Consider the following 13942-nt stretch of genomic DNA (forward strand, 5'->3'; position numbering starts at 1 on the left):
CTGTGCTGGACCTGGTTGGGGGGTGGGGTGGGGTGGGGACAGGTGGAGGGCGGTGCTGGACTTGGTTGGGGTATGGGGTGCGCGGGGGGTAGCGCTGGACAGGGTTGGGTTCAGGGTCTCACGCGATGTGTACTTCTGCAGTCTCCTGAATGGGGAGCAGACTTTAAAAACTCCAAGCCCAGAGGAAAGGCATTTAATCGATTAACCCAATAATCGATTATCCGAACTAAATAGTGCCTGCCCATCTTGTTCGGATAATCGAAGTTCCCCTGTATAATACTTTGTACGTAAAGCTCTAATACAGTAGTAGTGTGAACAATCTAGAAAAGAAGATGAGGTCAAGTCTAGGTACTGTTTGTTTCCACTCCATGAGCTTATGTTGAAGAGCTTCCAGCCTACACAACAGAACGATAATTCACGTATGTGATTACTGAGATCGAGGTGGAATTGTGAAAGGTCCAAAATGGATTTGCCATTTAAAAGGTTAAAAATTTATTTCATAAACTAACGGCAATCCTGCATTGAACTGTTTCAAGAAACATCTGTGATTTTAAAATGTCATAAATTAGTACCTCACAAAACCTTACGGTGTGTTTTGTTCATGTGCTTTTTCTCAAAAAAAGATCATCAGAGTCCATTTGTGGAACCTCATACAGAACATCCTGAAGTGATAAAGTTCAATGGAAGCAGTGAGATTGTGATTCCATGCCGTGTTACAGAACCAAACCTGCAGGTCACCCTGCTGATGGTAAGACACAAACAAAAAAATCCTGTAAGTGCTTCAACAGATCCACACACAAACAAGTTATATAATGTAAAATGTCCTTCCAAGAAATATTATGTAAAAGCTGAAAAGGTTGGAAAGTAAGTCCAACAACACTTTTAAAAAGATTAAAGAATAATAACAAATTGGGTGTGGACTAAATCATTATCTGCCATTCCTCTTTTCAAATCCAGACTGCGTAATTTTGACATTTTCTGATTTTATTCCAGATTTCTAACATTAACTGTTTCTCCATAAATGTAGATTGTTTTGTACCACTTAACATTTTGCTTTATGATCACCCCCAAGTAGTTATCCACTGGGAAAGTAACAACCTTTTTGAAATTATAACATTCCAATATTTGTCCCTGGGAAACACAAAGTTTCATGGTTCATAGTCTGTACTAATTTAACTGAACTCTGAATTGGCAAATGAGATGGGACTATAAATCTGATATGCCACCTCGCCTGAGTCGGGCAAGAGTTTGCATTAAGTTGTCATGCATGCATATATTCACAATGCCTAAGATTTTTCTTAATTTAACTGTCTGAAGGTTGGGAGAAAGTAAGGTGTTGAATAGGCCCCAAAATTCATAGGTATTTGTGAATACTTGTATTAAATACTGGGTCCTGTGGTATTAATGGAGAACATTCGCTTGCACAATGAATAGTGGGATCCTTCTGCTTCCATGGCTGTATTTTCATAATCTCATTCTATAGCAGGAGAAAGTAACTACAAATCCATCAGCCCAGTGAGTTGTGAAGGAAGTGGATAAAATAATAAGAAAAAATGGGAGCAGCAGATACAGCGAAAGAGATAGAAACTGAATGGACAAAAGAAGAAAAAAATCCATAAACATTATATGGTCATCCTCTGTTGTCTATATCTCAGCTATGGTCTGACAATTTCAGTCAAATTCACTGTTTTATCACAAGCACATAGCTAATAACACTTAAGAGTTGACAACTGTGATTAGAATTGACCTCAATTCCCTTGTCTAGAGGAGGGAACCCTTCCTCCTCTAGGCAATCACCCCAGGTGGATAATGAGGGTGTGAACATGATTGGGCTTCATTGTAATGCTTTCTATAGTCAAGTAGCTTTGTAACACTCACTATCTAAGCTTGTGTACAATGTTGTGGTGGGCTGAATATGCTCATGATGAAATATTCTGACGCGCCATCATCTTTAGGTCTGGAGAAGAGGAAATGCAAACAAAGAGGAGAAATTACAATATAATGCAAACTTTACATTGAGAAAGAATAGATATTTAATATGATAAAATCTCTGATTTTATGCATTGATTATGCAAATAAATTAGTTGTGAATTCTGATTATTTGAAAGCATTGGAAAAGATTGTTGTAGTCCCACGGCTATGTGAACATTTGAAAAATGAGGTGCACCACAATCTCTGTCATACTTTTCAATCCTTTACTGCTCAATCCCTCACTCTGCCAAATTTCTATCAGGTTCCTTCTAAACTTTGCCAACATTTTTCACCTCCAGTGTCTCCTGAGAGACACAAGCTGTTCCATGTATTCACCAACCTCTGAGAGTAACAATGAAATCTCAGCATTGTTCACTTCCTCTTTTCTGAACTTGAATTCAAACTTCTTACAAAGTTTATGATTACAGAAAACAAGGTTTTCAAGCTACCTATAATCCTCTACAATTTTGAATATACTGATAGTTTCCTTTTTTCTCTTCAGATTAGTATTTTTCATTTCTGCACATTCTTTTCAATGCTAAATCAAAATACCAATGCTGATGCCTGTGAGTATATTCTCCCAAATTACCACATCATTTCAAAAGGGTATAGTGATCAGCATAACACTTCAAGTAACTCTAGACTAGTGTTTGATGAGACATCTTTTGTTTGAAACATTAATTTGAAATCTCACCTACATGTGACGACAAACAAAATTTTATGGCAGCACTTCTTAGTTAACATCCTGCCCTCAAGCAAGACTATCAAAACTAATTAATTGCTTTTTCTTGTAGTTTCTTATGTGTTCATTGGCTGTTCTTTGTATCCACAAATGAAAGTGGTTACTTTTCAAAATATAATCTATTCGCTGTAAGACATGTAGTTGTCCTCAGACACTGAAAGATACTATATAAATGCAAGTTTTTATTTCTTTGCAATGTTAATTATTTCTACACACAGTGCAATAGACCTATAGACAAAATCCTACTATCTGTCCATGTTCTCATCATTTCACTTCTATCCACATTAAATAGAACTTCCCATTTGTCAATGAAAGCTCTTAATCGATCACTGTGAAAAATGATGTCGCAATGATTGATCCCTCTTTCTCTTGAGAAACAATTTTCTCCGATGCAGCTGCATCAGAAGCTTCCCCATTGGGTCAACTCGGTTCATTAAAATTTATAATGTACTTCATTCCCAATTCCACACACTCCACAAGATTTTGAAAACCTGAATCCATCTCAACCAATTGCTTCCCATTCCCTGCACACAAGTCAAACTGATCTCTTGTTATTCCATATTCCTACAAGTAATTCATTATTCCCCCGGTCAGAACTCCTTGTGCTACATGTATCAGCCTCACCCTGTTATATTCCCCAATTTATTGAAATGTTTCCACACCATTCCTGTTTCAAATCATTCCCTAACAATGACCCACCACCTTTCAATTGATTTAATTAGCAACTACATTAATTATCCTATTGCAATCCATGCAGGATTGGTGCCTTTTTTAATGACATCAACAACTCCATCCCACCTAGATATTAATTCTTAGAATTTTTAACATTTCCTTATTTTTTTCCCAGGCATCTGAATAGGGCTTCAAATATTTATTGATGTTGGGAGATAGTTACAGGGGGGAAACTTACTACAATTCTGGCCAAAGTACAGTACTGACATCATAAATGTGCATGAGGTGGAATGGCTGTCTTCTGACCTGTACAGCAAATGACAGAAATTATTTTTAAACGTGATTAATATGTGTCATAATATTTGTTCTTAAACTGCTGTCATTATGTTCTACCTCTTCTGTGGCAGCTTGTATCTGAGTAATTGATACATTTGAGCTGGTTCCCAGGTCCCACTGTCTGAATGCTGCAGAGACAAGCTGTCTGCTTCCTGCTTCATAAGAGGAAGCGACAGGAGAGTTTTGTAGTCCCATTTACAAACATCCTCCGTCAAGCCTTAAAGTTTTACGAACTTCTATTCCAGGAAAGCAGGAAACTGTGTTTATGTTCTACTGACCTTTTCCTTTTGTGAATATTTCCCAAAGTATTGAGAAGTAATGCCGGTAATATTGCCTGGTGCCCATTCACCACTGTAAATCACAACAATGAACAAGTGTTGGATATGACTCCCCATCTTTGTAGATTAGCTGACCCCAGCTTGCATAAGAATTAACTCCACCAGAACCAGATAAGTTGCATTTTTGTCATCTACTATTGATCATTTTAAAGTGGGGGATTTCTGCTGTAAGTTGCTTCTATGAGTGTAATAGAGGAGGATATGATGACACTATAAAGCAGGACATCTCATACCACATCCAACACACCCAACACACACACACACACACACACACATATATCTGGAATTAAGAGTCTAATGATCACCTTGAATCCATTGTCGATTGTTGGAGAAACCCATCTGGTTCACTAATGTCCTTTAGAGAAGGAAACTGCCATCTCTGACTGGTCTGGCCTACATGTGACTCCACACCCACAGCAATGTGATTGATAAATAGGTGTGGGCATTAAATACTGGGAGGCCCCGCAACCCATGAATGAAAGAAAAAACACAGGGACCTAATATTCAACGAAGGGCTACAGTTTGACTGAGGTACAGAGGTCTGTTTCTGCTCATAGGCCCCAAGCCTGGAATAACTTTAGGCATAAATAAAGAAAAATGGTCAACCCTGCAAGCCAAATCTAAATCTTCCTCTGAATTCCTATATCTAATTGGAATCCAAATCTAAAACTCCGAATTGAAGTAGCATCCATTTCGTTGAATGTGGATGATGAGGTCATCTAAATAAATTTGGCAGACAACAGAAAATGGCTCAGCCTCCAGAAAAGCTTTCATATGAAAACTACATGGCTTCAGCTCTTCAAAAATAGCTTTTCTCAAAGGTGTGGGGAGGAGGTAAGGAGTAAACAATAGGGAGGGACAGAGCCAAAAGAGAGAGAAGAACAGTCAAAGGAATCAATAATGATCTGGCTGGGAAGGTGAATAACTGTTAATGGGGACTGTTAGTGACTAACAATAGGCAGTGTGTAATGGCAGACTATGTGATAACAAGACTGGTTTGTGGGATAGGGGGCTAGGAAATGGAGGAGTTCAGGCCCTAAGATTAGTGAACTCAATATTGAGTCCAGACAGCTGCAGAGTCCCCAGATAGAAAATGAAGTGTTCTTGCTCCAGCTTGCACAGAGCTTCAATGGAGCACTACAGTATGCCTGAGACAAAAATGTTGGCCAGGGAACAGGGTGGTGTGTTAAAGTGGCAGGCAACTGGAGGCTCAGGGTCTTTTTTGTGGACAGAATGTGGTCACCCAGTCTACGCTTCGTTTCCCCAATATACAGGAGATGACATTGTGAGCAGCGAATGCAGTAGACTAGATTGTGTGAAGTGCAGGTAAAGCATTGTTTTACCTGAAAGGTATGTTTGGGTCCTTGGATACTGAGAAAGGAAGAGGTAAATGGACAGGTATTACACCTTCGGAGGTAGCAGGGAAAGGTGCCGTGGGGCTGCGGGGAGCTGCTAGGAATGAAGGAAGAGTGGGCCAGCGGGATGGTCCCTGCAAAAGATAGACAAAGGCGGGGAGGGAACATGTGTCTGGTGATGGCATCTTCCTGGAGGTGGCAAAAATGGTGGCTGATAATCTTCAGGATGAGATGCTGGTTGGATGATAGGTGAAGACAAGGGGGACATTATCGCTGTTGCGGAGTGAAGAGAGGGGGTGATGGCGAAAGTGTGGGAGATGGGTCAGACCCAGTTGAAGGCCCTGACAACAACAGTGCTGGGGACTCCTTGGTTGAAGAAGAAGGTGGACATTTTTGAGACTCCATTGTAAAAGTTGGCCTCATCGGAACATATGCAATGAAGATGGAGGAACTGGGAGAATAGAATGGAATCTTTACAGGAAATAGGTTGCGAAGATGTATAGTCCTGGTAGGTGGCCAATCTATCCCTTGAAATGGAAACAGAGACGTCGAGGAAGGGAAGGGGAACAAGTCAGAGATAGACCAGATGGAAATGAGAGTAAGATTTGAAATTGGAAGCGAAATCAATGAACTTTTTCCAATTCCGGATGAGTGAGGGAAGCAGCAATGATGATATCATCGATATATTGGAGAAAGAGTTGTGGGTGGGGGCCAGAATAGGACTGGAACAAGGAATGTTCCATGTATCCCATGGAGGGATAGGCATAACTTGGGCCCATACGGGTACTCATGGCTACCCCTCTGACCTGAAGAAAATGAGAAGAGTTAAAAGAAAAGTTGTTGAGGGTGAGGATGAGCTCGGCCAAGCGGAGGAGGGTGGTAGTTGGTAGAAATGGTTCAGGCCTTTACTCCAGGAAGAAGTAGAGAGTCCTGAGACAATCCTGGTGGGGAATGGATGTGTAAAGGGATTGCACATCCATGATAAAGAGGAGGCTGCTGGAATCCGCAAACTGAAAATTCTGAAACTGGTGTAGAGCGTCAGAAGAATCATCAACGTACGTGGGCAGGGACTGGACCAGGAGAGAAAAGACTGAGTCTGTCTATCGTTTGTTCCTTCCCCCCTTCCCCCACCGTATCTTCTGCATCTAAACCAACATTTTCCTAGCTACCATCAATTCTGAGGAAGGTCACCGTGCAAAGTGTACCTTTGATTTCTCTTCACGCATTCTCCCACACGTGCTGAGTTTTTCCAGCAACTTCTGATTTTGTTTCTGATTCACAGCATCCGCAGTTCTTTCGGCGTTTAGTTATTCAAAGGTGTGACTGATTTTAATAAACTTGTGAGCTGTTTGTGCGAGAAGAAAGTTAGACCTGTTCCCACACCATGTCTACAAATGAAAACTGAAATAACTCCATAGACGCTAATATCCTGTCACCATGTTTCCCTTTATTTCTGAGTGGAGAGTCCTTCACCTTGATCCAGCTCCCTCAAAAGCCAGTTCTCAGAACGAACAGGATGTCTGACATTCTTCTTTTTATCTGTCAGGCGAGGGCTCCCTAACTGGACCAGATTAACAGCTCCAATCAGGGAACTCATTACCTATGCGGTCCACCAGGCTAACTTTGTTACAACCACTACAACAACCTTTCAAAAGCTCAGTGAATGGATTTATTTTGGTGGGTGGGTTGATATAGATTGCAGTGTTGATAGAAAGCAAGACTGTTTAAGAATCCAGCTCAGCTAATCACTAGTTATTACCCAAGAGATACGAGGTTCAATCTTGCCATGGGACACCCTGCAGTAATTGCCTGTGGCAGGGTTCAAACTGCTAGGCACCACTTACTGCTACCATATTTGGCAGACCCTGTACCTTGCTACAGAAGCTTCAATATTCATGCAAATTGATGTCCTCTGATACGCATAAGCACCAACTGTACTTTAGAAGGATGACTAGGTGATGAAGTGGAAGATGCTCAGAAACTGTGAGTAATAAATTATTTTCCTGGGGTCAGAAAGAGCAAATCAAATCTCCCCTTTGATTCTAATTTCCTGTTGGCTGATTCAGCCTATGAGCCAGATAAATGAACTGAAAAGTGTTAGCCATGTGGAGCATGCAGTCACCAGTGGCAGAATAGTGAGTTCCATTTTGTCAGACTCATTCAAATAATTCATTATGCAGTTGATGCAATTTTCTTCCATCTTATTTAATTTCAATCCATCCCTCATTACATAGCAAACTCTCACAAAATGGACAAGATTTCCATCTCATATTGCACTAAAGGAATCTTATAAAATGTCTTTTTAAATTATTTGAGTAGGAGTAAATGGGGCGATACAGTGGCTCAGTGGTTAGCACTGCTGCCTCACAGTGCCAGGGACCCAGATTCGATTCCAGCCTTGGATGACTGTGTGGAGTTTGCACATTCTCCCCGTGTCTGTGTGGAATTCCTCCAGGTGCTCCGGTTTTCTCCCACAATCCAAAGATGTGCAGGTCAGGTGAATTGGCCATGCTAAATTGCCGATACTGATATGTGCATTAGGTAGGGGAATGGGTCTGGGTAGGTTGCTCCTCGAAGTGTTGGTATGAACTTGTTGGGCCAAATAGCCTGTTTCCATACTGTAGGGAATCTAATTTAATCTAAATCCTCCATGACTAGAACACTTCAATCTGTTGTCATACTACTAAATGCTTATGCCTCCATGGAACAAGTACTTTACAGTCTGACACGGACTACCCCTTATTGACAAATTGTGCCTTTTCTGGCAGATTTTTGGTCAGACTTGGGGGAGGGGAGTGATAGACCAAACTCGTGGATTTGAACCTGATTTGCTTGGCCTGTAAATAACTGAATTATCTATTGAAGATTGAACACTTGCCATTATAAACATCATAACTCTGCAAGCTGAATGAGGTATCCTCATGAAGTAAATGGGGTTTGACAAATTTATACGCGACAGGGTTATTTTATGCCCAAGGCCTCACACTGTCATTTTAACTGGTCCCTAAACAGTGTTTACATCACAGCTGTCCTGCCAAGCTACAGCAGGTCAGCAGCTGGTGGGAAAGATGACGAGGTCATTCCAGGAATCAAAAAGAATAGCTTTTCTAAAACACCTTACATCACCTTTGACGTTGCACAATGCTTTACAGGCAATGTTTAATGTATGTGAAGGTACAGAAAGATAAATATGACAGGCAATTTGTACATAGCAAATTTCTAAAAACAATAATGTGACACATGACTAAGTAATTTGTCTAAACTTTCAGTAATGGTAGTTGAGAGATAGTGAATGTCTGGAAAACTGGGGGATTTCTCTTGCTTTTCTTTAAAGTAGAAGTTTCTACATCTACTTAAGATGATTTCAAATAGCAGAGATGTTCTGCAGTGCAGCACTCCTTTTACACTACACCAGATTGAGTGCACAAGTCTCAGGAAGAAATTCCATTGTGTGTTCAGGAGTGTTTCAGGAGTTCCTCTGCCCTGAGCTCTCACTCTTCCCTTTCACAAGTCAATCCCAAAACCCTATACCTGCTATTTGTCTTGAAACCAATGGGGACAGAATGGGCAAAAGTCCATCCAATATACCCTGCAGGCAACTATTCTGTGCCCTCTTATTGCAGTCGGATTGGCACCTTACAAACGTCGACCAGGAGTAAAACTTGCCAGGATGTTCTACGACTTTTTTTTAGGTGGGCAACTTAGTTTGTAAAGATGTGTAATTATCGGAAATGGAAATAGCTTTCTCATTATCTTCGGAACTAATATGAATCTATTCCAAAGTGACTTGCAGTGCTACAGGATTTGTTGATTTAAGCAGGCACTCTGCCGTGCATCCAGATTGTTTGCTTATTGTTCCCCATGGCTTACCATGCACAGCTGTTGAAAGAATAATGAAAACCCATCAAAAAAGAACCAGTGTCAGATTGGGTCATTATTCTGTCAACTATCTTTTCAGCAATGATGTATCTTTTATGAAAGTTGTTTATTTTGATGTCCAACATATTTTTGAATCATAATAGGGCACAAACTGTCCCTCTTTTGGCAAAATGAAATAACAAAAAATTCAGCACTTTTTAATGTGACAGGAAATTAATTTTATCATAAAGAGGGAACCCACTATTCATTACATTTTGATATTCAGATATGTATTGCCTCTCATGCATCAATTTAACAATTGATGACTGCCAATCCTAAGCAGGCAACCGAAAATTTTTCATTTGTGTACCTTTGCTCCTTGATAATAAACCCTGATTTGTAAAGAAGCATTTGATATATTTAGCTTTATCTTCCCATATTTATTCATCAAGCGCTTTTTTGTTGTTAACCAATAGCCTAGCAATTTTTATTTCCAGTAACTGAAATCAGTGGTAGAAACAAAAAGAGTATATTATGTTAGTAAGCCATGGGTAATGTGATATAGATTTTTTGAGTGATAAATGGTGAAGATGGCATTGATGAAAATGGTCTGTACAACTTGGCTATAAATGTAGCACTTGAGTAGTCATGTAGAAAATTAACAAGCATTAAATGAGGATGGGGTGATAATTTATTCGCAATAATAGCAGATGTACAAAATAGATTTCGAATTAATGTAACTAATTCTTAGCTGAACGCTTGACTTTATTTGAATAGAATATAATATTTCAGTGATAAGTTAGTAGAAAGCGAACAAAATTTCGAGTAATGAGGACTGTGTATTGCTGCAGTAGAAACATGTGATTTGTAAAATGCAAAGTATAAGACTGAGAGTTAGAACTTTAGTTGGGTATCGATTGCAGTTTTACTTGGTTGCTATTTTGTGGGGGGGGGGGGTGCGGTAGAGGCTAATTTTGTATTATTCATCATGATCTAGGAAGTTATTGGATTTGGTCTAATATGAAGACTGCTTGTGGTTCCCAGCCAATATGTCATCTGATTGAATTAGTTCAGTCACTTCCTTTACAAATCAAGAGATTTAACTGAGTAAACCTTAAATCCAAGACAGTGACAACATAGACAATGACTGACCAAACTTGGATTCTGTTTGAAAATATACCAGTTGGTGTGCCTGGAGATGCCAGAAGTTTGTAAAGAAACTGTGACACATGCTGATGATTTAAGTGCTAATGTAGATTCACTATGACATGGTTGTATGGAGGTGTGCGAACACCTAAGTAAAACAAAATATGAAACTGTTAATGAAATCAACCAGGTGGAGAATAAAACAAAGTTATGTACATAATATTCCGTAAATCTGTAATCCAAATTTATCAATGTTCTCATCACTCCAGAATAATGAATTATTACTTTTCATTTCAACTGTATTCTCTATATTTCAATTAACATAACTGGATAAGAATAACTTGAAAAAAGGTCAACTTTACACAATGCAAATTATTAATAGGATTGCATTATTAAACAGTTCCTGAATGTAAATTTGATACCAACAATAAGCCCACTTGTTCTTGCTCTATTTTTCAACATAGGATTCTTAGGAAACCTGAAACAATCCTCTTATAAAGTGGACGTCCGTGCCTTCATGAAGTATCAATTTACCACATCTTTTAAAATATCAGACTAGAACGTATCATGTAAATGTTTGCTTGTCTAAGTGTCTGCCAGACATGCACCTGGTTGGTTCAAATGTCATATTTATTAGAAATTACCAATTTGAACTAAAAAGTTTACAAATGTACTGATGAACAATTGAAGCTTATGCAAAAATTACAAATTGGTAGTTTGCTTCCTACTTACCATGTTGATTCAAAAATTAACAAAGTGTTCCTGCAAAACAACCAATGCGACAGAGAAAGGGAATCAATGAAATCGCTCAAAATACTTTGGCAACTGGTTTCTAGCACAAAATACTGACAATGTTGTGGAAAAATGCATGAGATGTGGGACTATGCATGAATGCTTGTTCAGATATTCACGCTGGGCCAAACCATCTCATTCACTTACAGGTGGTTCTGATATAACGTATTAGCTGCATTCCTCTGCAACCATGTGCAGTAGAAAACTGAGCTATGGGAAATCGCTGTTGAAAATAGTGCTGTAGAAGATTGCTCAAGAAAATCGCTATACGCATTCAGTAGAAAGTTCACATTATCCAAATATCATCCACAATTCGGCAAACATGTTACAGCCAAATCATGTTGATGAAACAGTATTATACCAGAATGGCCTAGAAACAATTTTCTGTTATTCTATGATCTTATCTGTCCTATCCGCATCAGTATCAGAAGAAATTACATTGAAATAGACTTTTAACATATCAAAAAACATAGTTCACAGATATCTTCATATTTATTCATAGAATAGTCCATGTTCTCATGAAAATATTTCCTTTCAGTTCTGACTGCAAGGATTTATCCTTGTTTGGGAGCTCAGGGCCCAACTTTTCATTGTTTAGCTTTGATTCCCCTCTTGTTATTTGTTGGATGGCCATGCAAGAGAAAAGTATATACAAATAGGGCACGATGGAGACCATTCAGCCTGCATATTTGTGGATCAATAACTATCCTTCCCAATTTCACTTTCCAGCTCTCATTTTACCGATCTAAAGATTTCAGCAACCACAATTGTATATCCAAACTATAAGTGCAATCAAGATAATTTTGTGATTGTTTCATAATTGTATAGTTTTGAATTGTGAATGGTTGGAACAACTGCTTTTGAGTACGTGTATATCTGAAAAGTTACTGTCAGAAAGTGTGATATTCTGGATTGTATTTCCATTACTCAAGTTTAAAGGAAGCTATGGAAATGATGCGAAGATATGAATAAAAATCCTGAAATTACTGTGCTAAGCAGAAACTCAGTTACATTAAATTGTAAACATCTGTAAGAGAAACAAACAAGTTTAAATTCAGTCAATTTTTTTCTATTTTAAATTTCTTTGTTTTCACTAAAAATTCTAAATGTGTCAGCCATTCTAATCTTGGTAGAATACAAATAAGTTTCTTCCAGTTACTTGCAGAAACATTATAAAAGCAAATAATGAAAATATCCTTTTTTTATTCATTTTTCAAGAAAAGGCAAAATAAAATATCTACATTTGCACCCTCATTTCAAATTAAAACAAAAAGAGGTTGGTTAAAATGTGACTGTTCTCTTTAAACTTACGTAATTCTGTTCAGATTTGTTTTTACATTATAGCCAAGACCTTTGGCTTATCAAACTATCTGTTTTCTGGTATAGCAGCATTTCAGTACAATGGTTAACTTGACAATGGTGGCCTGGCCATTCAGAAATAATTTGTGTCACTGAATAAAGCAGGTATTTGAATGAACTCAGAGCAGGATATCTGTATGAAATATCATGTTCATGGTTACACAGGAGTGCACATAAACATACTTACATCCGTCTATGATGCATGCAAAGTTTCTTTTTCTGAACCTACACAGCAAGCAAAAGACACCCCTCCAGGTAATTTTCCAAACTCAAATTATTAAAAATATTCCATTTTCTTCCCGAAACTCCACCTTAAGTTGTCCTCACCTTCAAGTACTGCAGGGTGTGCCAAGTATGAAGTTGAAAATCACACAACACCAGGTTATAGTGCAACGGGTTTATTTGGAAGCACTAACTTTGGAGTGCTGCTCCTTCGTCAGGTGGTTGTGGAGTATACAATTGTAGGACACAGAATTTATAGCAAAAGTCTACAGTGTGATGTAACTGAAATGATATGTTGAAAAAGACCTGGATTGTTTGTTAAGTCTCTCATCTTTTAGAATGGGCACATTGGTTTCAGTTTTTTCATATGTAAATCTTTCTTGAAGTTACATTCTCAAGTGACAACCACCTGATGAAGGAGCAGAGGTCCAAAAGCTTGTGCTTCCAAATAAACCTGTTGGACCAAAATCTGGTGTTGTATGATTTTTAACTTTGCACAACCCAGTCCAACATCAGCACCTCCAAAAATACTCCATTTACTTCCTGAAGCTCCACCTTAAGTTGTCCTCACCTTCAAGTAATGCAGGGTGTGCCAAGTATGAAGTTAAAAATCACACAACACCAGGTTATAGACCAGTTACTTTGGCATTAGTAGTGGGAAAAATGATAGAGTCCATTATAAAAGAGGTAAAAGCAGAGCACTTGGATGATAATGACAGGATTGGACACAATCAGGTTTATGAAAGGGAAGTTGTGCTTGACCAATCTGCTAAAATGTTTTGAGAATGTACCAAGTAGAATGCATAAGACAGAGCCAGTGGATGTGTTTTACTCGTATTTTCATAAGGTGTTCGACAAGGTCCCGCATAAGAAAAAGGAGAATACACCATTTGGTCCCTTGAAACCTCTCTGCCAATTTATAAGATTATGCTCGCTTGATTGTGGCCTGAACTTCATTTATTGCATGTATTCCATAATCCTCGACTCCACAGTGAACATAAAATATGTCTAACTCAACTTTGAATATATTCAATGGCTTCACCCTGGCTGTAAACTGTGGAAGAGAATTCCTAACACTAGTGACTCCTGAGAAGAAAAAAATTGTTGTCACGTCCATTTTCAAAGAGTGAACCTTTAACCATAATCTGCAT

At 38.7% G+C, this 13942-nt stretch overlaps 1 protein-coding gene across 2 annotated transcripts in view; it reads left to right on the forward strand.

Annotated features, from left to right (window-relative positions):
• Positions 1-13942, forward strand: part of kdrl (kinase insert domain receptor like) — a 211685-nt gene that overhangs the window by 80423 nt on the left and 117320 nt on the right. For both annotated transcript variants that reach the window (XM_043704901.1, XM_043704900.1), the window contains exon 4: positions 624-748. In XM_043704901.1, coding sequence (XP_043560836.1) covers positions 624-748 — 125 coding nt within the window. The remainder of the gene's footprint in view (positions 1-623; positions 749-13942) is intronic.

This window comes from Chiloscyllium plagiosum, chromosome 15 (genome assembly GCF_004010195.1).
Source record: "Chiloscyllium plagiosum isolate BGI_BamShark_2017 chromosome 15, ASM401019v2, whole genome shotgun sequence".
In the NCBI taxonomy this organism is placed as follows: domain Eukaryota; kingdom Metazoa; phylum Chordata; class Chondrichthyes; order Orectolobiformes; family Hemiscylliidae; genus Chiloscyllium; species Chiloscyllium plagiosum.